General features: G+C 38.5%; 5 protein-coding genes across 7 annotated transcripts; 1 reads left to right on the top strand and 4 right to left on the bottom strand.

The window, feature by feature from the left end:
* Window positions 1-903: 903 nt before the first annotated feature.
* Window positions 904-2,321, bottom strand: LOC306889176 (alpha-2B adrenergic receptor; the record flags this gene model as incomplete). The annotated part of the gene is made up of 1 exon (XM_079447906.1): window positions 904-2,321. The coding sequence occupies exon 1, from the start codon at window positions 2,302-2,304 to the stop codon at window positions 904-906; it is 1,401 nt and encodes a 466-aa protein (XP_079304032.1). The 5' UTR covers window positions 2,305-2,321.
* A 1,472-nt stretch (window positions 2,322-3,793) lies between these two features.
* On the bottom strand, window positions 3,794-6,652 carry LOC306889129 (hatching enzyme 1.2). The gene is made up of 10 exons (XM_079447839.1): window positions 6,508-6,652; window positions 6,376-6,429; window positions 6,241-6,300; window positions 6,084-6,130; window positions 5,353-5,434; window positions 5,093-5,207; window positions 4,648-4,820; window positions 4,255-4,336; window positions 4,061-4,182; window positions 3,794-3,922 (listed from the first exon to the last, which is right to left on the bottom strand). The coding sequence occupies exons 1-10, from the start codon at window positions 6,545-6,547 to the stop codon at window positions 3,915-3,917; spliced, it is 783 nt and encodes a 260-aa protein (XP_079303965.1). The 5' UTR covers window positions 6,548-6,652; the 3' UTR covers window positions 3,794-3,914.
* Window positions 6,653-6,748: 96 nt separating this feature from the next.
* Window positions 6,749-18,055, top strand: zcchc9 (zinc finger, CCHC domain containing 9). Of its 2 annotated transcripts, none has more exons than XM_079448535.1 (6): window positions 6,749-6,800; window positions 16,345-16,742; window positions 17,042-17,192; window positions 17,339-17,431; window positions 17,525-17,593; window positions 17,679-18,055. In XM_079448535.1, exons 2-6 carry the CDS (start codon window positions 16,356-16,358, stop codon window positions 17,789-17,791), a joined length of 813 nt encoding a protein of 270 aa, XP_079304661.1. In that variant the 5' UTR covers window positions 6,749-6,800; window positions 16,345-16,355; the 3' UTR covers window positions 17,792-18,055. The 2 variants fall into 2 exon arrangements, with proteins under 2 accessions (XP_079304661.1, XP_079304660.1); XM_079448534.1 differs by lacking the exon at window positions 6,749-6,800 and adding an exon at window positions 14,559-14,659.
* Window positions 10,561-14,529, bottom strand: LOC306889515 (hatching enzyme 1.2-like). The gene is made up of 11 exons (XM_079448536.1): window positions 14,508-14,529; window positions 14,367-14,426; window positions 14,235-14,288; window positions 14,100-14,159; window positions 13,943-13,989; window positions 13,650-13,731; window positions 13,354-13,468; window positions 12,896-13,068; window positions 12,534-12,615; window positions 12,338-12,457; window positions 10,561-10,682 (listed from the first exon to the last, which is right to left on the bottom strand). The coding sequence occupies exons 2-10, from the start codon at window positions 14,404-14,406 to the stop codon at window positions 12,376-12,378; spliced, it is 735 nt and encodes a 244-aa protein (XP_079304662.1). The 5' UTR covers window positions 14,407-14,426; window positions 14,508-14,529; the 3' UTR covers window positions 10,561-10,682; window positions 12,338-12,375.
* Window positions 17,518-23,660, bottom strand: acot12 (acyl-CoA thioesterase 12; the record flags this gene model as incomplete). 2 transcript variants are annotated; one of them, XM_079448532.1, is made up of 15 exons in its annotated part: window positions 23,342-23,660; window positions 22,312-22,381; window positions 21,751-21,811; window positions 21,554-21,655; window positions 21,327-21,471; window positions 20,861-21,020; window positions 20,641-20,760; window positions 19,584-19,734; window positions 19,407-19,462; window positions 19,258-19,321; window positions 18,997-19,080; window positions 18,780-18,913; window positions 18,568-18,696; window positions 18,360-18,486; window positions 17,518-18,287 (listed from the first exon to the last, which is right to left on the bottom strand). In XM_079448532.1, the coding sequence occupies exons 1-15, from the start codon at window positions 23,472-23,474 to the stop codon at window positions 18,147-18,149; spliced, it is 1,677 nt and encodes a 558-aa protein (XP_079304658.1). In that variant the 5' UTR covers window positions 23,475-23,660. The 2 variants fall into 2 exon arrangements, with proteins under 2 accessions (XP_079304658.1, XP_079304659.1); XM_079448533.1 differs by lacking the exon at window positions 18,997-19,080 and having other exon boundaries at window positions 18,147-18,287.
* Window positions 23,661-23,930: the final 270 nt, after the last annotated feature.

Genomic DNA, 23,930 nt, shown 5'->3' with positions numbered 1-23,930 from the left:
GGGGTTCTGACAGTCGGGAGAGAGTCACGCTCCAGACCCAAAGTCCATTTGCCTCAATCAGAACCAGTCAAATTAAGCCATAAGAGACTAAGCAGACTCCTCTCCAGTCTGGACTTCAGGCAATCTATGTCTCTCATTACTGAAATCTGCAAGCAGAAAAACAACTAAAACAGACAGAGATATAAGGCCATGCTTTTAATCCAAGCGGAGAATGTTCAAACTGTATTTTAAACCTATACATTTATTTTGCTCTATACACATCCTTTCTTCTTTCCTCCCATGAGACAGAAGCTCTCCTCTCGGGCCTTTAAAAGCTCCCGGCTCTTCCCCAGAGATGAAGAGAAGCTCTCTGAAATCTTCTGACACGCAGCTCTGTGAAATCTCGCAGTGCAGCAGACCAAAGGTATGTCCCCAAAAAAAAGAGCCGCATTGTGTTTGAAAGTGCACCACTAAAATCCAGAGAGACGTTTGAGCTTCTTTGATACGATGCAAAAAGAAAATGATCAGTCAAGAAAATTTGAAAGAATCTCGAAAAGATGATATAACAAAATCTGTACATTTACTGTGAATGTTCTGAACTGTGTCCACACCATGACCAGGCTCATTCTCTTCATCTCTGGGGAAGAGCCGGGAACTTTTATTTCACCCCAAAATCAGTTTTCAAAATTCCAATTTCTTTAGCCATTATTGTTATTTAGACTTAATAGTACTAGAACATTTGTTGTGATATTAGATATCTCGCAAGACGGTGATGATAATAATATAGGGAAGTGGGGATGCTTGTATACATATTTTTAACATCGTAAGAATATCATAGTGGGCCAAATGTTTTTTTGTGGGGGGGGACTGACACATTTTCACGTTCAGATCAGAATCACTGCTCTATAGAGAAGTGTTGATTTCTTAAAGAAAACAACCTTTACACTTTTTGCACAAAATATTTTTGAATGCTTTCCGAAAGTCCCTGTTAAAGATCGTATAGATGAGCGGATTCAGGGCGCTGTTGCAGTAGCCAATCCAGAAAAATAATTTAAACAAGGGTTCGGGCACTTTACAGGCCTCCGGACAAACCGCTTTCAAGCTGTATGTGAAAAAAAATGGAAACCAGCAGATGACGAAAACTCCAATAACAACCGCCAGAACAAAGGTGAAGCGCTTCTCTCGAATGATCATGGCTTTTTTCCTTGTGTTTGGCGTCCCGGCTGGTGTCTGCTGGATGTTTGGAGAGGCCAGCTGGCTGCCCTTTGATGTAGCGATTACGTTCCTGTACGTCTGGGTGGGTGAGGTTTGATGGCCCGGCTCCAGCGCCCCCACATCGGAGGTCGTCCCGTTGGCATCATGTCTCCTCTCAACCTCTCCATCTGAGCCAGAGCTTGAACTGTCGTCGTTGTTGTTGCCCCCCTTCTTCTTCGGGGGTTTCATCTGCTGCTGGGTTTTGACGGCAGGTAGATGCGGCTGATACGTAGCCTTTTCGGTTCTGAGAGCAGGCTGTCTGGAGGAAGAGGGAGCCAGAATGGAGGCATTTACATGATTGGCACCTCCCTGTGCTTTGCCGTTGTCTAGGGAGCCTCTTTGGACTGCTGCCTGTGGGATGGCACCCGCTCCATCCTTCCTGGGCTCTCCTGGAGGACATCGCGTGTGCTTCTTGGCGATCTGGTAGATGCGAACGTACACCAGGATCATGATGAGGCAGGGAGCGAAGAAGGACCCGATGGAGGAGTAGAGGATGTACCAGGGCTCACTGTTCAGTTCACATTGTGGGCCATCCCCTCCCTCAGGCTCCTGGGTTTTGTTCATGGAGATGAGAGGGGGGAATGAGATGACAGCAGAGATGAGCCACACCACCAGAATGGCCCCTTTGATCTTGCGAGAAGTCCGCTGGGTGCCGTACTGCATCGGCTGGGAGACAGAAAGGTATCGGTCCAGGCTGATGGCACACAGGTGTATGATCGAGGAGGTACAGAAGAGCACATCGAGCGCCAATATGATTTCGCACCAAACCGATGTGAAGTACCAGTAGTCCATGAGTTCTTTGGCTAGGGTAAACGGGATGATTAATGTGGCCACCAGGATGTCTGCTGCGGCCAGTGAGACCAGGAAAAGATTCTGAGGCCCTCGCAGAGAATGGCACGTCAGTACTGCGATGATTACCAGAATGTTTCCAAAGATGGTAAAGAGCATTACGAGCATCATGGCTGTGGCAAATGCCGCGGTGGCTTCAGGGGAGTAAGGAGGAGATCTGGGCAAGCTCTGGTTGCATATGCCAGTATCTGACGAACACGGATGGTCTGGAAATGCAGTCATCTTCAGTCCAGGTTTCAGGCAGATATAGTTTTATAACTGAATGTCAGCTAGCTTAATCCTTCCAAAAACATTCCTCCTTTCAGAAAACCGCCAAAACTGTAAAGAGTAAAAAGGCTCTTTATGGCACAGAATGGCATACAAGAGCACCTTACCAGAAGTCCAGTCAGAATGTCCAAAGTCCAATAAAAACAGTCAGCTTCCAAAAAAGTAATTTCGATACTTGTTATACTAGTTTTGTAGTACATAAGTCTCTTTAATTAAGAAAAACTTCCTTAAAATATTACGGAATAAGAACAACACGTTTTTATTAGCAGTAAGTAAAAAAAGCGCGTAATCTCATCTCCAGCATTAAGGAGACGCACACTGGGCGCAGAAGCATCAATATAATCAATTTAATTCATGTCTAGACTACTAAAATTAAATGCTGACAATTTATAGCCTATGTTAAACTGTTTCAAAACGGATTTCAATGTGATTTGTGTCCGATCGCCTCCAAAATGCGTTAAGAGCTTTGCCATCTCCAAATGCGCTCCATCAAACACCAAGAAAAAGAAATGTGTGCATGAAGTTCCACGAAAAAAAAAAACCCCGAAAAACTTTTAACGCTAAGGTCCAGTTTTCTGGAATTTGAATGTCTATTTAATTCATTTTCAAGGATAAAAAAAACCCGAGGTTCTTACAACACGCTACATGATCATCCATCCAATCATTGTACCGTCCACGCGGTTGTACGGTGTTGTTTTGTTCCAATTGCTTTCATTGTTTACTTCACTTGTAAGTCGCTTTGGATAAAAGTTTGTGCTCCATGACTAAATGTAAATGTCTTATCCTCTGCGATCTCAACTCTGCGCATCAGTCGATAGAATGAACTGAATGTGATCTCTATCAGCGCATCTCTCCGAGTCCCTCCTCCGTGACGTCACCTGTAGAACGCTTATCTCATATGACGTCAGACAGAGAATGCATCACTCTCATCATCTCAGTTCTTTATAATTGTCAGCCACTAAAGTACCAGAGTTTCAACAAAGTTTAAAAGAACCATCTCTAGAAACGGAGCACCGATAGCACACAAGTTAAACAGTATAGCCATTAATGCATTCCTGCAGAGGTTTCCCTTTGTTTGGCTTCCTGTTTAGTGTTTACTTTATCAATGTCTATTCAAGCCCATCTTCTAGAGGCATTTTATGGCATAACATTTCTGAAGCAACAAATACAATTAATTGTATAACAATACTTGCGCTAGTCCAATAAAAAAAAGAAAAATATACTACTGAATAAAACGAAGCCTATGCACAAGTGACTGTTACTTGAATTATTTCATTTCTTATATAATAAACCTCAACAATATTCAAGCACATTTTAAGGCAAAGAAAACTGCACAATGATCTCCACCTAGTGGACAAAATGTAACACGAAGAGACGTGTGAATGAGCTTTTAACTACGTAACTTTACAATAGAAATTTAGAATAGATGACGAAAGATACATTTTGCTTTTGAAACATCTTTATTTGTCATCCTAGCCTCAGAACTCATGCGTCATCTAGTATCCAGATGGCAAGATGATGGTTGGCAGTGTCATAGTATCACTTTTCCCTTTGACCTCATCTTCTCACGCGTCTGAAGGGCAGAAAGGGAGAAAGTAGATTAGTTTGGGACTTTTCAGTATGTGTTACTAGGAACTTCAAATACAAAACCTTTGCACTGTCAACTGAATGCTCAACCAACTGACCCACAGCAAGAACTTAATTGACATACCACATTGATAAAGCCTCCGAATCCTCTTCACATCCAGCTCACTCAAATGGGTTCTCTGGCCGATTGTCACAGAGCTGTCTTTGGCCACAATTGTGTTTTCTCCATTGCGTGAGAAGTATTTGCTGCAAAAAGAGAACACTAATGAAACCATATCTTACCCAACAACCATATAAACTATTTAGGAGTAGCCTTACGGTCCATAATGCAAGATAGATCCCAGGTCATACATAATGCCAAGGGTGTTTCCATCTTTTGCCAGAAAATTCTTCTCCATCCCTGAATAAAAGTATCATAGAACTTACAATCCAGTCCCTTATAATTACACATGTTCAGAAAGTCAGACACTTTTTCCAGAGGAAGTGAATGAAAGTCCATTATAGCATCAGGCTTTAAATCAAACATGACGCAAACATCAAAATAAACTTTACAATACGCACTAAAAGAGAACGGAACGGATAACTAGATAAAAATCATCATGTTTGAATCAAACAAGATCATACTGGATACATTAAAACATCCATCTTTGTAGTTTTACGTTTAGCTATCGCCAAAAATGTTGAATTGAATGAATTCCTCATGAGCCATACCAGGGGCAATGTTTTCAGACAATATAGTAATATATTCTTCACGATCGATTCTTGAATGTTCGTGGTACAGGCCGAGAGCATGAAGGACCTCATGGCAGATGTTTCCAGCACTACACTTCTGTCCAACCACAATACGCTGTTCACCACCCTTACAGCCAACGTAAGACGCACACCTTTAGAAAAAGATCGCGAAATTGATTAGACGCCGAGTGACATTGATTGAGACAATGAATTGAGCTGCATTAGACCTCAACACAGCAGTGTTAGTCAATGACAACATTTCAATAATGAGAAAAAAAGACATTTGAACTTGCATTTTTCTAACTCAAAACAAACAGATGGAAAAAGTTTAGCATCATAAATTAAAAAACAAAGTCAAAAATCATTAAAAGCTCCTTTGGTTAAACATATGAAAGTATATGATGTGTAGTCCAAGATAACGTACCCGTCACCGTGAGAGAAGATTATGTAGTCTGTTTCAAAAGTGCGCAGATAAAACGTGATGCACGTCTGGTCACTGATCATTTCTAAAGCTTCAGTTATTTCATTAATCCGGTCCTCTGACACCACACATACAGACACACAATGAAAGCATGTGAAAAAAAACAGACACTCAAGGTTCAGGATGAATATCTGCATTGACACACTGAATGTTTTTCGCTATTGTTCGGAGTCAAAATTTCATCAAAGGTTCTAGAGACTCACCAAGGAGGAAATCGATTTCATACGGCACTTGCACTTTCCCATCCACTTCTGGCCACAAATCATTCACAGCGTTCCTGTCACTCTTAAGAAAATACATTCATCTTTTTAAAGCAGCAGAATAAAAGCCGACCACATTCAAAACCTACCTAACCAATGCAGTTTTCTTAACGGAGTTAAGTTTTGAGTTTCAAAATCAATATAGAAATACAAATACGGAAATACAAATTAATACCTAATAGAAAAAAATTAACTTATAAACACGGATACCTGGTTAGTTCTCTTTATGTTGCTTATAACTGATAATAGCCTAAATAGAGTTTGAAAGACCTACTCTTTCTGATTTTTATACTGCCGTGATACAAACAAGAGTAAATCATAAGATCATAACTGGCTTTTGTGTCACTGGCAGGTGTACGCGTGACCTCTCGCTCAGCCGTGTCCTACGGAGGTCTCATTTGAAGCTTATTACGTCATCGAGGAGCAGGTGTCCGTATGCACCCTTCTACTGCGATTTACTTTGTTAACTCCTTTGGCATTGTTTAGTCTAGAAAGTGACCAACTTTGTCCTACGAAGGACGTCTCGTTTAATTCGAAGTTGAGGATCCTCCATATATAGGGTATAGAGGATGATAGGCCTACCCTGGAGCACACAAGGACACAGCCTTACGAAACGAGACGCAGCTACTCACACAACGTCAATTATTCCTTAAAAAAGCACAATTTGAGCTTACAGGTATCAGGATATCACCCTCCTGAACAGCATCATCTTCCATATTATCTGTTGAATAAATAATCAAATACAAAATTGTCCTAAATGCATTTATGAGTTGATATACTGTTAACTAGAAGATTTTTTAAGACCGTTTTGTTGAAATGTGCATGATTTACCCAGCGCTATTTCACCAATTTCTGGCAATTGAGGATTTTCACTCAGCGAGTTAATGTATCCTGAGAATAACACACAATCTCCATCAAGCCATTGAACCATATTGCAGTTTATTTCATAATAAAGACTTCATTTACCTTCTTCATACTTGATTTCAGTGGTCTTCTGTTTTCCCAAAGGTCCCCCCCACACTGAATAAATGAATAGAAACAATACATCTTAAATCCTGTAACTGAACATGGACATGATTCATGGTTATTGTAGCCTACCTTGACAAACCAATCCCACCAAGAAAAGGAACAAAAGCATCTTTAAATGACAACAACTCACAGTGGAAATAGAGAAATATAGATGTAAAATGAAGCCTCGATCACGGTGAAGGTCTTTTTAAACGCAAATGAATCAAACACCTGGAACTCTTGATTGGCGTTTCACAACGGAACCAATTATCAGACGGAACCACATAAACAGTGACGAGAGTTTCACACCGGATGCTTTTACTGGTGGGACCGAGGAAATACCCATGTGAACGGTGTTGTATTGTGACAGCTGATATTAGGAGGTAAGAACAATACAGTTTAATTCATCATTTTGAGCTGTTGTTGTAGTTGATCTGATTAAAGATTTTCTCCTGTTAGTACTGTTAAATAACTTCCTTTAAGCGTCAAAAATGTTCTTGATCTGAAGCGTTATATGAGCATTAACGTAATTCATCATTATATGCATTATGTTCGAAAATCGGACATAAGAAAATGAACCAATTTTATATGAGTAAAAGTATAGTTTCATATTTGGTAAAATGATTAGGCTGCCATTGTATTTCCATAATTTAACAATATTATTGATAAACCTTTTTTATACAGTCTATGGGATATACCATTGTTACGGTAAAGTGATGTAATCAAATAAGATTGCGGCATTTGTAATATATATATATATATATATAGCATGGTCATGAATGATTGATCGTTTTTTATAAAATATGGTGACTGTTACCATTAATGTTGCGACCTCAAACCCAGGTATTGTCAGTTACCCAGCCCAACAGTACAGGTATAAAGAAAAAAAGATCTTTAGCAAAGCTTTGCATTTGTTTTTAACCCATGCCCATAACCAATTGTATTGTCTTAAGGAATTGTTGCGTCTGGTTGTATTACTAACCATTATACTAATGACAATAAATGCTGTGTACTTTACTATTATCTTCATCCAGAAGAACTCAAAATGACAAGGTGGCAGAGGTACACATGACAGAGCTCCGCTAGACATCCAGAAGGGACAAGGCATAAAGAAACCTGACAAAAAGAACCAAGAACATGAAACTGAAGATGTGAATGGGTTTCTGGAGTATCTGAAGCAGACGGGTCGGACTCTTGAGAAGGGGCCACCTGGAAAGTATGATGACCTGAGGGAGTAGATATATTTACACTTAATTTGTCGTAAAAAACAGTCGAAATGCTTTGCTGCATCCAGGTTACCGTGTGTTATTTGTTTTGAGAGGTTCTTCTGGGAATAACGAACCTGCAAATATTGCGACTGGCCAATCAGAATCGAGCTGTGTAATAAATACAAATAACATGATATTCCTTGCAGAACATGCGAGCTGCACGTCGCTTCCCTCCACTGCATCACAAACACAAATTCTCCAGCCCATTCCAACAGTTCCAGAGATAACAGGCCGTAACAAACAGCCCTCTCGCCATCCCACTGCGCGATAACATTTCTGTCTGTCTGCATGAGATGTGGGGCTTTACACTTTACAGTTGATTCTTTGGGGAGTAAAAAATTCTTCTTCTGTGGCATTGCTGTAAAAATATATTTAAGATAATAATATACTTGAAGAGTTCATTTGCAAAAACCGCTAACTTTTAAAAATCATGTTTTTTTTAACTTGTGCATTTCAATTTATATGAATCAAACTGCAGTTGAGTTGTGGTAATAACTCAAAAATATTATATATTTCTCTATTTTTATCAGAACAAAGAAATTTATACAGATTTGGAACAACTCGAGGGTGAGTAAATGACACAAATTTTAATATTGATGAAAAGTGAAATGCTCAACCAACTAATGATGATATGCAAGCAAAAACCAGTCCAAAAAAAGTCCATCTTGGAGAAAGTGCAACACTGCTCTACAGAAAAACCTCCCAAAACAAGTTGTCCATTCTCACTCTTGACACCCAGTGACCTCGTGTTTAATGTCACAAAGCAATTGAAAGACAAACCCCATGAGAAACTTTTGAGGCGTCTAATTATTGCAAAAAAGAACTTCCTGTATCTCACTGCTTTACATCTGTACCGCACGCAGGATGCAGAACAGAAGTACGTGTCATCATCTGCGGTCATTTACAGTTCAACTTTATAACAAACCACATATTAATGTACAAAAAGTGTTTACTAAACAGAGAACATAGACCTTTGACTGAACACACTGGGCTTCATCCAGATAAGTGGATAAAGCATAGCATGCTTTAAATAACAGCTCTTAAAAGGCATCCAGAGAGCATCTTAAACTCAATTCAGCTGCTCTGATGGGTCTGTAAACACTGACTACAGAAACCGTGATTATGGAGAACATTCGTTTAAACAAGCTCTCTAATGAACTCTCAGCGTAAAGATGCTTCCAGCCCTTAAGAGATAACACACTGGAATAAGAGTGTATAAAGTGTTTATCATCATTTTTTTTTAATGGCAGAATAGTGCACAGCAAAAGACAAAACACGTACTAGATTTTTTTAAATGTTTTTGTAAAATAACGCACAACATGCCACATGGTTTTGTAAGGGGTTGCCAGGGATGTTTATAAAGTGGTCGCAGAGGTTCATTTTCTACTGTCAGGTATGCATCTTAGACTCGTAGACTAATCTTTTAGGATTTTATGTTTTGTTTTTGTATTCTCTGAATTGTAAATGGCAAGAAACATTTACCTGACTAATAAATTGTCATGTTTGAATTTGTTCTGTATTTTTCTGAGTTTTTCTTGTATATCCTTTGTTACTGCAAATCTACGTTCAGGATAGTGAAGGACTAATTAGGAGCATTGGGTCACGCCACCTGAGATTTTAGAGATCTGGCGAACTACTTGGACACAAAATACAAATATCATTCAACAAGGTTTTCTTTTTTATCTTTAGGAGTCAGATTAGATTATGCAATGTAAAAATAATATTTGGACTCGGCCATTGGGTTGTTCTTCCTCTCATACATGTTTCACCACCTTACAAAACTAAGTGCCATGCCAAAATAGTTGATCTGTCAATGTTAATTGCATTGAATCAATATCACTTTTGCACCCGCAATTAATGTTGAAAAAACATTAAACTTTCGAATATCACCATTATTGTGATCAGTGTTTGATTAGGTTGGCCTGTTTTTTTAGGGGGGACTGACACTTTCTGATCAGAATTACTGCTCTAGAGAAGATTTCTTAAAAACAACCTTTACACTTTTTGCACAAAATATTTTTGAATGCTTTCCGAAAGTCCCTGTTAAAGATGAGCGGATTCAGGGCACTATTGCAGAAGCCAATCCAGAAAAATTATTTAAGCAGGGGTTCAGGCACTCTACAGGCCTCCAATTTCAATGTGTTGTGTCCGATTGCCTCCAAAATGCATGCTTGTAAGTCGCTTTGGATAAAAGTTTGTGCTCCATGACTAAATGTAAATGTCTTATCCTCTGCGATCTCAACTCTGCGCATCAGTCGATAGAATGAACTGAATGTGATCTCTATCAGCGCATCTCTCCGAGTCCCTCCTCCGTGACGTCACCTGTAGAACACTTGTCTCATATGCCGTCAGACAGAGAATGCATCACTCTCATCATCTCAGTTCTTTATAATTGTCAGCCACTTAAAAGCACCAACAAAGTTTAAAAGAACCATCTCTAGAAACAGAGCACCGATAGCACACAAGTTAAACAGTACAGCTATTAATTCATGCAGAGGTTTCCCTTTGTTTTGCTCCCTGTTTAGTGTAGAAGACTTCATGGGCTTGAATAGACTTTGATAAAGTATAGAGGCATTTTATGGCAAAACATTTCTGAAGCAACAAATTACTTTATGCTAGCTGAATTTAATATATTATATAATAAGCTTTATAAACTCCAAAAACGACTACAATATCCTATCAAGCACATTTAAGCTCTTCACATAGTTTTAGTATTAAGCTTTTACAAGAAATTCATCTTTTAAAAATCAAAGGCAAAAAACTGCACAATGATCTGCAAAATGTTACACGAAAAATTGTGAATGAGTTTTAACTTCATACATTTTACAATTGAAATTTAGACTATAATAGATGACCCTCATAATATTTTTTCTTTCGAAGACCCTTTATTTGTCATCCTAGCCTCAGAACTCATGCATCACAAAGTATCCATATCCAAGATGATGGTTGGCAGTGTCATAGTATCACTTTTCCCTTCGACCTCATCTTCTCACACGTCTGAAGGGCAGAAAGGGAGAAAGTAGATTAGTTTGGCAGGAGATGCGCCTGCCTTGTTAAACTATCAGTGCCAAGCAACGTCACACAACAAGAAATAATGCAGAACTGTATCAAGGAATACTTTGTCAGTGGTTTCTTTTCATCAGCTGTAGTCCAGGTCATAGTCGTGTGTGACAGACCGAGAATGACTAAGCTACACTTTACTCCATTTGATAAAGAAATAAACCATGCAACTAAAAACACGCCTACTCAATACAAAAAATCTTCTCTATTTCCACTGGAGTCTCCTTTACTGAAATCTACAATAAACGTAAAAAAGAAATCAAATCTATAAGTAATGTTCTTGCTCATTTCTTATAAAAAAAATTCAGGAACTGTGTTTAAAATGCTGTTGAAAAGTAAAGATGACTTCAGCTACGTACACTTACAGTATCTCACAGAAGTGAGTACACCCCTCACATTTTAGTAAATATTTTATTATATCTTTTCATGTGACAAGACTGTTATACAAGCTGTACTCACTAAATTTCTTTCAGTGTAAATTTGCTGTCCCCTCAAAATAACTCTACACACAGCCATTCATGTCCAAACCGCCGGCAACAAAAGCGAGTTCACCCCTAAGTGAAAATGCTAATTAGCCATTTTCCCTCCCCAGTGTCATGTCATTCGTTGGTGTTACAAGGTCTCAGGTGTGAATGGGAGTGTGTCTAATTTGGTGTTTTCGCTCTCACACTAGTCACTGGAACTTCCACAGAAGGAAGGAAGCCTCTTCTAAAGATGATGCACAAGAAAGCCCGCAAACAGTTTGCTGAAGACAAGCAGACTAAGGACATGGTTTACTGGAACCATGTCCTGTGGTCTGAGGAGACAAAGATAAAGGATTTGGTTCAGATAGTGTCAAGTGAGGAGTACAAAGACAAGTGTGTCTTGCCTACAGTCAAGCATGGTGGTGGGAGTGTCATGGTCTGGGGCTGCATGAGTGCTGCCGGCACTGGGGAGCTACAGTTCATTGAGGGAATGCAAACATGTACTGAACATACTGAAGCAGAGCATTATCCCCTTCCTTCGGAGACCTGGCCGCAGGAAAGTATTCCAACATAACGACCCCAAACACACTAAGACGATCTCTGGCTTGCTAAAGAAGCTGAGGGTAAATGTCATGGACTTAAACCCTGTTGAGCATCCTCAAACAGAAGGAGCTCAAGATCTCTAAACTCCACCTGCTCAGGACTCCAGTGGCAACCTGTGAAGCTCAAGTGAACTACACGCCCAAGAGGGTAAATACAGTGCTGGAAAATAATGGTGGCCACAGAAATACTGACACTTTGGGCCCGATTTGGACATTTTCAATAAGGGGTACTCACTTTCGTTGCCAGTGGTTTGGACATGAATGGCTGTGTGTAGTTATTTTGAGGGGACAGCAAACACACCGTTATACAAGCTGCACACTACTTTACACTGAAGAAATGCCACTTTGTTACAATGTAGTCACATGAAAAGATAAAATATTTACAAAAATGCGAGGGGTGTACTCGCTTCTGTGAAAAAGTGTATATTTTTATCAGTATGTGTTCCTTGGAACTTAATACAATACCTTTGCACAGCAAACTGAATACTCAACCAACCGAGCCAAGGGACAAACTGAATTGACATACCACATTGATAAAGCCTCCGAATTCTCAGTACATCCAGCTCACTCAAATGGGTTCTCTGGCCGATTGTCACAGAGCTGTCTTTGGCCACAATTGTGTCTTCTCCATTGCGTGAGAAATTTGCTACAAAAAATAAGAGAACACTAATGAAACCATATCTTACCCAACAACCATATAAACTATTTAAGAGTAACCTTACGGTCCATAATGCATGATAGATCCCAGGTCATACATAATGCCAAGGGTGTTTCCATCTTTTGCCAGAAAACTGTCTTCCATCCCTGAATAAAAGTATCATAGAACTTACAATCAAGTCCCTTATAATTACACATGTTCAGAAAGTCAAGATTTAAAGTTTCAAGATGAAGAGAATGAAAATCCATCACGCCAACATCAAAATAATATTTTACAATAAGCACTAAAAGAACAGAATGCATAAGCAGATAAAAATAATCTTTGAAATAAGATCATACTGGATACATTAAAACATGTAAAACTAAATTATTTTTTATTTAGCCATTGCCGAAAGTGTTGAATTGAATAAATTCTCATGAGCCATACCAGGGGCAATGTTTTCAGACAATATAGTAATATATTCTTCACGATCGAGTCGTGAATGTTCGTGGTACAGCCCGAGAGCATGAAGGATCTCATGGCAGATGTTTCCAACACGACACTTCTGCCCAACCACAATACGCTGTTCACCACCCTTACAGCCAACGTAAGACTCACACCTTTAGAAAAAGAAAAGGTTCGAGAAATTGTCTGATTAAACTGTGACATTAATGAGATAATGTATTGAGCTGCATTAGACCTTAACACAGAAGTGTTAGTCAATGAAAACATTTCAATAATGAAAAAAGACAGACACTTTAACTCAAATTTATTGGAATCAAATAAATTAAACCGATGAAAGTTAATTAAGCATCATAACTTAAAAACATTCAGAAAATCATTATAAGCTCCTTTGGTTAAATATATGAAAGTCTATGATAGTGTAGTCCGAGATTATAACAAACCATTGACCGTGAGAGAAGATTATGTAGTCTGTTTCAAAAGTGCGCTGATGAAACGTGACGCAAGTCTGGTCACTGATCATTTCTAAAGCTTCAGTTATTGCTTCAGTCCGGTCCTCTGACACCACACATACGCACACAATGAACACACAAACCTTTTTTTATAAAAAAACACAAAGGGTCAAAACATGAAATGTATAGAGACATTCAAGGTTCAGGATGAATATCTGCATTGAATCACACAACAAGAGAGAAAAACATTCAGAGTCAAAACAACATCAAATGTTCTAGAGACTCACCAAGGAGGAAATCGATTTCATACGGCACTGATACTTTCCCATCCACTTCTGGCCACAAATCATTCACAGCGTTCCTGTCACTCTTAAGAAAATACATTCATCTTTTTAAAGCAGCAGAATAAAAGCCGATAGTTTGTGGAGTAGTTAGGCACCGGTGTATTACAGATTTGCTAGAATATTAATACACAGTTTAAACCAGCATATGCTGGTTTTCTCAACCGGATGTCACCGGCGATCAGGTCAGATGAAGAACATGGCATTACTACAAATATAAAAGCACAATTTGAGCTTACAGGTATCAGGATATCACCCTCCTGAACAGCATCATCTTCCATATTATCTGTTGAATAAATAATCAAATACAAAATTGTCCTAAATGCATTTATGAGTTGATATACTGTTAACTAGAAGATTATTTAAGACCGTTTTGTTGAAATGTGCATGATTTACCCAGCGCTATTTCACCAATTTCTGGCAATTGAGGATTTTCACTCAGCAAGTTAATGTATCCTGAGAATAACACACAATCTCCATCAAGCCATTGAACCATATTGCAGTTTATTTCATAATAAAGACTTCATTTACCTTCTTCATACTTGATTTCAGTGGTCTTCTGTTTTCCCAAAGGTCCCCCCCACACTGAATAAATGAATAGAAACAATACATCTGAAATCCTGTAACTGAACATGGACATGATTCATGGTTATTGTAGCCTACCTTGACAAACCAATCCCACCAAGAAAAGGAACAAAAGCATCTTTAAATGACAACAACTCACTGTGGAAATAGAGAAATATAGATGTAAAATAAAGCCTCGATCACGGTGAAGGTCTTTTTAAACGCAAATGAATCAAACACCTGGAACTCTTGATTGGCGTTTCACAACGGAACCAATTATCAGACGGAACCACAAAACCAGTGACGAGTGTTTCACACCGGATGCTTTTACTGGTGGGACCGAGGAAAAACCCATGTGAACGGTGTTGTATTGTGACAGCTGATATTAGGAGGTAAGAACAATACAGTTTAATTCATCATTTTGAGCTGTTGTTGTAGTCCAGTTATCCTCTATGGCGGTCATATCCTAATAAACCATTTTAAACTTTTGACTATTTTGGTTGTTTAAATTGAGCCGCGCGTCTACACAACGGAGAATCACGTACATCACACGCGCTCCCGGGAACGTTTAACGTATGTAATTGATATTTTGCCTCTATATCCTCTGATATATTTATCTAGCGCCATTTAACCCTTTCGTATGAAGTAGTACCGATAAATGGACACACAACAGTAAAGAAAATGCAGCGGATATTAAAGCCTTCATATCCTTCAGTCTGTTTGCTATATTTCTCCAACCTTTCAGCCAGATTTGTGATATTTTATTAAACATAACGTTTTTATCTACATGAAGCATTAGCATTATTGATCAGCATGTAAACATTTGTGACCCTGTGAAAACCCAGACTAAAGTCTTAGATAACATGCATCAAAGATGAATTTCACTAAGAATTTGTCCAATATTTAATATATTGTTATATTTTCACAGAATATTCTGTAGGATGATTTTATGATGGATTTTGCATCTGTAATGAACAAGTCAAGGATGGGATATTTAAAGATAGGAGTAGTTCTGGTATGAATGTCATGGAAAGGCTAGAATTTATTTAATAATTCTTGCTTTCTGTTTATGATGAGAGCATTTGATTTGTCACATTACATTTGCTGTTTGCATGTTGTCAGTTGTTGTTTTTATTTACAAATATTCATTATCAGACTTCTTTTATGAGCTACAGAGCCTTCCATACATACATACTCTGGGTATCAAAATATAAAATAAATGGCCCGGTAAAAGATCATATCCTTATTGTCCGTACCTCCGTAGGGAAGAAAGTATACAGACTGGACCTCTAGGAACTTTAATTGAATACTCCCGTTGTAGTTGATCTGATTGGGCTTAAAGATCTTCTCCTATTAGTAACGTTAAACAACTTACTTTATTACACGGCTCATTCGAGTGCTTAATACTGATTGGCCAGTCGCGAAATTCCAGGGGTTGTTATTTTCATATAATAAGCAGGATAATGTACAAGCAGCTGGCTGTTATCACAAAATAAGTGATCAGGACCCGACGCGAAGCAAAAGGCTGCCTGTAAGGCTCCCTTACTTAAACGTCAAAAATGTTCTCTCAGGCTTAACAGGGTGATTTCACAGTGATCTGTTATAAAGCTTTATATGAGCCTTAACGTTAGTCGTCATTATGATATAATTTATATTCATGTTATTTTGTTAGTTGGAGAATAGGACATAAGAAAATTAACCAATGTTTTATTTAAGTAAATGTAAAGTTTCACTTTTGGCAGGATAATTAGGCTGCCATTTTTGGTCCCATAATTTAACTATATTATGGATAAACCTGTTTTATACAGTCTACGGGATATAGCATGGTTACGGTAAAGTGATGTTATCAAAAAAGATCGCAGCATTTTTAATGTATAGCATTGTCGTGAATTTTTTTTTTTACAAAATACTGGTGCACAGTACTACAATACAGGTATTAAGAAAAAAAGATCTTTAACAGAGCTTTGCATTTGTTTTTGACATAAAAACATGCCCATAACCAATTTTATTGTCTTAAGGAACTGTTGCATCCGGTTGTATTACTATTGTAACTTGATTTACTATTATCTTCATCCAGAAGAACTCAAAATGACAAGGTGGGCCCGTGCTAACAACATTCACAAACACAAGCCGGCAGATGCCACACCATGGAAACAGCTCAAGGCAAGTGGGAATAGAGAACGACCAGGTTCAAGCGCTGGTGGCCAAGACAATACACATGACAGAGCCTCAAAAGCTCCGCTGCACATCCAGAAGGGACAAGGCATTAAGAAACCTGACAAAAAGAACCAAGAACATGAAACTGAAGATGTGAATGGGTTTCTGGAGTATCTGAAGCAGACGGGTCAGGCTCTTCCAAGGGGGCCACCTGGAAAGTACGATGACCTGAGGGAAGAAGTGACGATAGCGTTGAAGAAAGATGAAAGACGAGAAAACAGAAGGATAAAGAGACAGAACACTAAAACGAGCAATATGGTAAGGAGCTGGATGGGATAAACACGCATGGTTTTATTTTAAAAGGGCTTTTGGATTTAATGGCACACATACCGTAAACAGCCCTTTTATTTGACTGATACCTTTTAAAAAGTCTTAAAACCTGAAATATAATTTTGTGGAAAAATGTAAACACTTTTCATAGAGATGTGCATGTTCTTGAAGGGTGTAGATACATTTCTGTGGCCATAATATTTTAATACAAAATTTTGATAACTATTTACCTTAAATGTAATATTTTATTGGGTATTAATATTTCTGCTGTTCTTTTTTCAATCTAGATCTGTTTCAACTGCAGGAAGCCAGGTCACGGGCTTACCGACTGCCCAGAGGCAGATAATGATGTGGAGATGGGTCGGGGGATTTGTTATCGGTGCGGTTCTACGGAACATGAAATCCACAAATGTCGTGCTAAAGTGGATCCTGCCATGGGTAAGAGTCCTTGAATGAGTTCTTATGAGTGAACAATAATTCAAAATATATACATCTCATTATATTACAGAAATACATAGCAAAAGTAAATATCACAAGCAGACCAAAATAATGCATTAGAAATTGGGTTTATTATTGTTTTCTAGGTGAATACCCATATGCCAAGTGTTTTATTTGTGGTCAGACGGGTCATTTATCCAAATCCTGTCCTGATAACCCAAAGGGAATGTACGCTGCTGGTAAGTGACTATTACATCAACCTGTTGATATATTAGTCAATACGAAAGACGTACTAGTTTTGTTTACATGTTTTGGTTTTGTTGTTGATTTAGGAGGTTGCTGTCGAGTGTGTGGCTCAGTTGAACACTTTCAGAAAGACTGTCCCGAGCATCAGATGTCAAGTCAGTAGCTGTAACTTCACGTTTTGCTGTTTATTATGGATTAAAACGTGTATATTCCGATCTGACTTTTCTGTTTTGTTCACAGCCAATTCCATCACCCTTGGACGCATATCCAACAGGATCAGTGCTGACCACGAAGAAGTCCATGTGCCCAAGAAGAAAGTGCAGCCCAAAAAAGACAAGGTGGTGGTATTCTAACAGACCTCTGTCCCGTGGGTGTTTTCTCCAATGATAGACTGTCCGCCATTAATTGTTTCAGAAGAAACAAGAATGACTGATACTGTTTTGAGACAGTTTACTTGTCAAGATACTCATGACGTATGTGTCTGAATTTTGTGGATTTTACATATGGGTCAGACACAGTATAATTTTAATCCTGCTATGAGATGGATTTATATACAAGCAAGAAAGGAGAAAAATAAATTACATTTACAAAACATTTTTGTACAAATACTTTAAAGCAGTGAAATCTGTTGTGTGGTTTTCATGGTTATGTGGCATTTAAGGGTTATGAATCACATTTAGCAGAGATGTAGTTTCACAATTTTGAGCATCAAAAAACTGTAGTAAGCAAATCTTGCTCCAGAAATGAAATACAAGACATGGCCGTGTCTTCCATGGATTTGGACCAGCCTGCTAAATTTCCTTCAATGTAGGGAAGCACTCCTGATGTTACTTGGTTGTAGTATGATACCTACAAGAGCAATAATCAGAGTCAAAGGCCATATTTCTGATAGATAAGAGCTTCAGAAAACTCAAGTGGTACCTTGCAGGTTGACTGGCCTTTTCTGTGAATGAGGAAACCTGCACATTTAGCTTCACTCCGGATGGAGTTCTCCTCATGTGGAACTGTTGCCACGGTGACGGATCGGATCGCTATCACATACGGGTCTCTGTCGTAATAAAATACTTATGAATTCTAGTGAATTACCAGTGAATACAGACTGCATTTGTTGGTAGAAGCGAAATCTCACCCATATTTGCACGGTTGTCTTTTGGACAGCAGGAACACGAAATCTCGACATTTTCCACCGTTGATTGCGGCACATTTAACGTGATACACTGTTTCCTCCTCCTCTGCTTTCTCGACCTCCTTGCAGCTCCTGAAAGACACGACGCCAAACAATAACAGATCATTTTTATGTGGGATAAACTTGTTATATCAGGATGTAACTTGTTCACATACAGATAGTTTTCGTCCCAGCATGGACGCAATCGCAGGTCAGAGAGGTGCGAGAAAGCGTGAAAAGCCGAAGTCTTGACCTCCATCACCACTCTTATACACAGTGAATCTTCTTCCTCATGCACGTAGATTCCAACCTGCGGGTCAGTTTAAAACACCAGATGCATAAAAATAGAATGTACTTAACTTTATTGTAGATCACAGAATAAATATAACTTGCCCTTTCATTTATGGTATTAGCTTCCCAGCCCTGCTTTCCTGCTAAGACGGTGAGAGCGGCCACATTGTTATAGCCCAAATATACCTGTCCAGAACACATTTGACATGTAATTGCAATAAAATTACAAGACCACCATATTAATACATCAGTTTTTTTAGTACACAATTTATTGTCATGTCCCGGTTTACTTATATTAAAAAATATTGTTCCAGCATACATTGTGTACTTCACATTACACAAAAGCCAATATTTTGAGTGTACCTTATTATTTCTGTCCCAAGGCACAGAAATCGACCCTTCATCTCTTGAATACAGAATGTGTTTTCTGCAGGGATTTTTTTAAATGTAATTTTCCTTAAGCAGTCTCGAAGCATAAACATTTATGCTTTGTTTGTACTATTGACACGTACCTGGCCATTCGAATTCTCTTTCTCACAATAGCGCCAAGAAATCTCCTTTCTCCATCCTTAACAACAAAAGCTGCCTTATATATGTGTCACTTTTTTATTTTACTAAGGTTAAACCTTTGTCTTAGATTGTTTAAAATATAAGATTTGTTGTCAGTGTAGAACGTGGAAATCACTTACGTGAGTGGTGTAAGTGACATCAGGAAATGTTCGTCTGTCACCATTGGATCCTGGGAGGTAATAAATCATAAAAGCGCTGTTGATATGTCTCGGTGTCCCTTCCTTCCATTCCATACAGTTATACGCTTCCACACGAACTCCTACCTCCACACTGATAGAGAGATGGGGGCTGTGGTCAGTCAAGTCAGTTTTTTCCCTTTTCTAACCCACTACAAAGCAACTTTACTATAGATGTGTTTTCAGTTCTATTGTACTTTTATTCATTTCTTGAATTAGCTTTCTATATTTTTTGTTTTCATGTTAAGTTTCATTTCTAGTATTTGTATGTACATGTACTGTCTGTATTTGTTTATTTTCAAGTTTAATTTATACTGAAAGTCCCCGTGAACCGGAAGTTGCGATCGTTTTTACTTCCATATTTCTAATGAGAAAATCAGTGGGTGTGGTTTTTGTCTTTCTCTGCTATTTGATTGGATGTATAAAACAAGTTCCATTTTGAAGTTGAAGGGGAGGAGTTTCTGGATGCTCCGCCCAAGTAGTCTAACATAGGTCATTACAGGAAGTGGATTTTCAGATTTTAACTGAAGATTATGAGGGCACACGAATTTAATAAAGAGAATGACCTACATTGACTAACTATTTACAATAAATGCTGCAATATTTCTTGAAGATTGACATTGTACTTTTTTATTTCACTGGGTCTTTAAGTTCTAGTTTAAACTTAAGCGTCTTTTGTACGTTTATTTCTCATTTCTGTTTAGCTTAGGTTTTTCAAATAATATTTCATTTCAATGAACAGTAATGTTTTAATACTTTAAGTTTCAGTTATAACTTTGCTGCAAAGTACCATATCTTGTGGCCCATTGCTTTACTGTAGCAACGTATTTATTGTATCCAATCAAATTCAGATAAAATTAATCCCCGCTCAACATTCTTGAATATGTATATCACTCGTAAATATTGCACAAAGTCTAAGTAAGTAACTTTTTCTTGGGTATTATGTCATTTATGTGCTGTTGGATTACAATACCACAACAGTCAGGTTTGGCTCACATACCTCGTCTGAAAGGCATTATTGACCATTGCCTTGAACATCAGTCTGTCACCAACACTTGAGGGACCCCGGAATCGAAACATATCCACCGCTCCAAGAGAAGGATAGCAGCCACACAGTCGACTAGGGGAACAAAAACATATTCACGAAATATACAGACCCACAAATTTGACTTCAGATGTTGAGACACCCTATAGCAAGAATATGTGCAAAGATCCAATACCTGGCCGCCACCGTAGCCACATTCTCCATCCAGGCCATAATTTGTCCACCGAAAGTGTTTCCGTGGTGATTGGCATGTGGTGGCAGCACCAGCTCGATGCTCTCCAACCGCGTGAGCTCCGTCGATAAGTTGGGGATGATGGCCTTTTTGTTCCACAATCCTGAAATGTCAACAAATCCAATACAGCGATCATTTTGGAATGACATCACTCTTGTTGTATTCCTGTCCTCTGGCTGACTCTGTATGAAGATTCCTTCCACCATACAGAGTATTTCCACACCACCCGGTGTAGCACATGTTCCTCTCTCCTGTCACTGTTCCAGGGACAGTGCAATTTTTTCCCACAGCTTTTAAAGGTACAATGACCTGAAGAAACCTCAGGTTAGGTTCTCAGTGACCAGCCCTGAACCTTATTCACCTCTTTCTTAAATGAACCCAATCGAAAAAGATCTTGTGAAGCGCTCACCCTTTTCCTGAAGGTTGTAATAGTCACTCATAAGGCTTGTAAAGGCATCCTCATTATACAGACGGAGTCTGCGTCTTTCTGAAGCTAGCGAATGTTCAAGCATTTCCTCAACAGAATCTTGAAGATCCAGTGGTTTAAGAGTCACCTGCAGCAAAAGACACAGACGGTCAGCTGACCAAAGTGTATTATTAACTAAAAGTACTTCCCTACAGTGGCAGTTGTCTTACTTTCTGCGTTCCTCTTGGTTTGGCGACAAACGTGGAGAAAGCCACGCAAACCCTCTTCATGACTCTGCTCAGCACCTCCTGCACGGTTACATAGATGCCCACCTGATCACACACATTACACGCGGATCAGATACGCTACGGCTATTTCCAAAATATTCATTCACATTTCTTAGTGTTGATTTTTTCATTTGAATGACCTCCATGCTGGTGGTGAAAGCTCTGTTGACTCTGGCTTGGATGTTGATAACCTGCCCAACCCTGATGACAGATATATTATGTGATAGGACATCATGGAAAACAACTGAATTAAATAAAACTCACTGAGATTTACAGTTGACATTTCAATGAAATATTGTTAAAACATCTTCAATCAAGATGCATGTTTGAGAAGCAAAAAGACTAGTACACACTTAAGAAGGTTTTTCACAGCGATGCCATAGAAGATCCATTTAGTCAAAGCTTCTTTAAAGAACCATCTCTGTCTTACATTTTTTTAATTTGAAGAAACTTTTTTTGCCACAATGTGAAACAGAAAGGATTTTTCGGATATTAAAGGTTCTTTGTGGATCTTTATTTTCAAGAGCGTATTAAGTTTGTTTTCTAACAGAGGTACTGTGTGTTTTAGGCTTTAGGCTGGTTTTAAGATAGTTCTCTTAAAATGGTCAAATGCTTACTTTTATAGGGCTTAATTTAAATATGTTTATATGTAAACAGTATATCAAACTGTGAAATAATACTGCGTTTGTCGTGTGATGTACCTCACTGTCTCTTCAAACTGAATGTCATCCATGGAAGCTGTTACACATGCCGTTCCTGCGTGCCTTTCAGCTGATCAAGAAATACATGAAGATGAAGAAAGAGATTTATAAAACAAACCACTACATGCTTGTTTGTCACTCTGTCCACCGTTGTTTATCTTTAATATGTCTCATATTGGGTGGATGAGAAACTACTTGCTAGGAAATGAAACGTCTTGTAAATATTGCATGTCTGCTTTCCTTGTGCGCCCATAAATATCTCTGAGAGAGAGGGACACAAACAGATTCACACTTGACTTTTGGGTTAAAGGTGAATGTATGGCAGCTACCTTCCCAACTTAAAGGGATACTTCACTTACTGACCTTCGAAGTGGTCAAAATCTGTATATATTTGTTTGTTTTGATGAACACAGAGATAGATATTTGGACGAATGCTTGTAACCAAACAGATCTCAAGACCCATTGACTCCCATAGTAGGAACAAATCAAGTTCCCAGAACTGCTTGCTGTCCTAGATTCTTCAAAATGACTTATTTTGTGATCAACAGAACAAAAACAATTATAAAGTATTTTTTCTTACTATGTTGAGATCTGGTTGTATAAGCATTCTACCAAATATCTTTCTCTGCGTTCATCAGAACGAAGATGTTTTTACACATTCGGAACAACTTGAAGGTGAAGAAATTATGACAGAATTTTCATTTTTGGGTGAACTATCCCTTTAAGGTCCAAAGGCAACTGCTTATCAAACCGTACTCTCTGATGGGCTGATAACATAAAGTGACAGGTCAGATTCCTTTGGACATTTTGACTGCTTTGGGAGGTTAGCCAACATCTATATTTTGCATATATTATAGCGGATTTTAATTCTCAGCCCATGTCAAATTTATGTAAACTACAGGCAGCTGAGATGAATAAAGAATATTTTATGCCAAACAACGTATGGAACAGTTTCAAGCAAAATGAAGATGAGTATCTTTGACAATGCTCGGTGCGGATCAAACCATCACTAACTTTAATTTGTACTCACCTGCCAGACAGGCAATCGTGTCCATCCACTTTAACAACTGTCCGGCACTTAGTTCACCCTGGTGGTTGGCATGACAGGGCAAAATGGACTGGCACATCTGCACCTTTAAGACCACACAACCCTGGCTGCCCATGTCTAACGCTTCTGTTGAACAGCTCAAGTTTTTTCGAGAGAGTGGAGTGTTGAAATGAGGCCAGTCTGACCGTTCCTGTGCTCTTATTGGAGCTGATGCCCTCGACAGGTGACCTCAACTAAAGCCAACTTGGACGTTCTGTCAAATCATGTGATGTGAGAGCCAAACTTGTAACTGAGCTGTAAAGCCGTGACACACCTTTACACTTTCTTTGCTATTGCTTTAACAACACATGGGTTCTGACGTAATCTTGTTTTATTACTTTAACTTGTTAAACCTTTGGGTTTGTTTACAGATATATCACTGAGATTATATTTTAAGTATCTGTTATGAAAAGCTGTGTATATTTGCAAAAGTCAACACGGGGTAGAAAATAAACACTTTACAGATTTTAACTATATATATTTTAATATATACATATTACAAACTTTAACTGTTTATTTTAAAATAGCAACT

Source organism: Barbatula barbatula, assembly GCF_947034865.1.
Source record: "Barbatula barbatula genome assembly, chromosome: 24".
NCBI lineage: Eukaryota > Metazoa > Chordata > Actinopteri > Cypriniformes > Nemacheilidae > Barbatula > Barbatula barbatula.
This window is presented reverse-complemented; position numbering and strand designations above follow the sequence as displayed.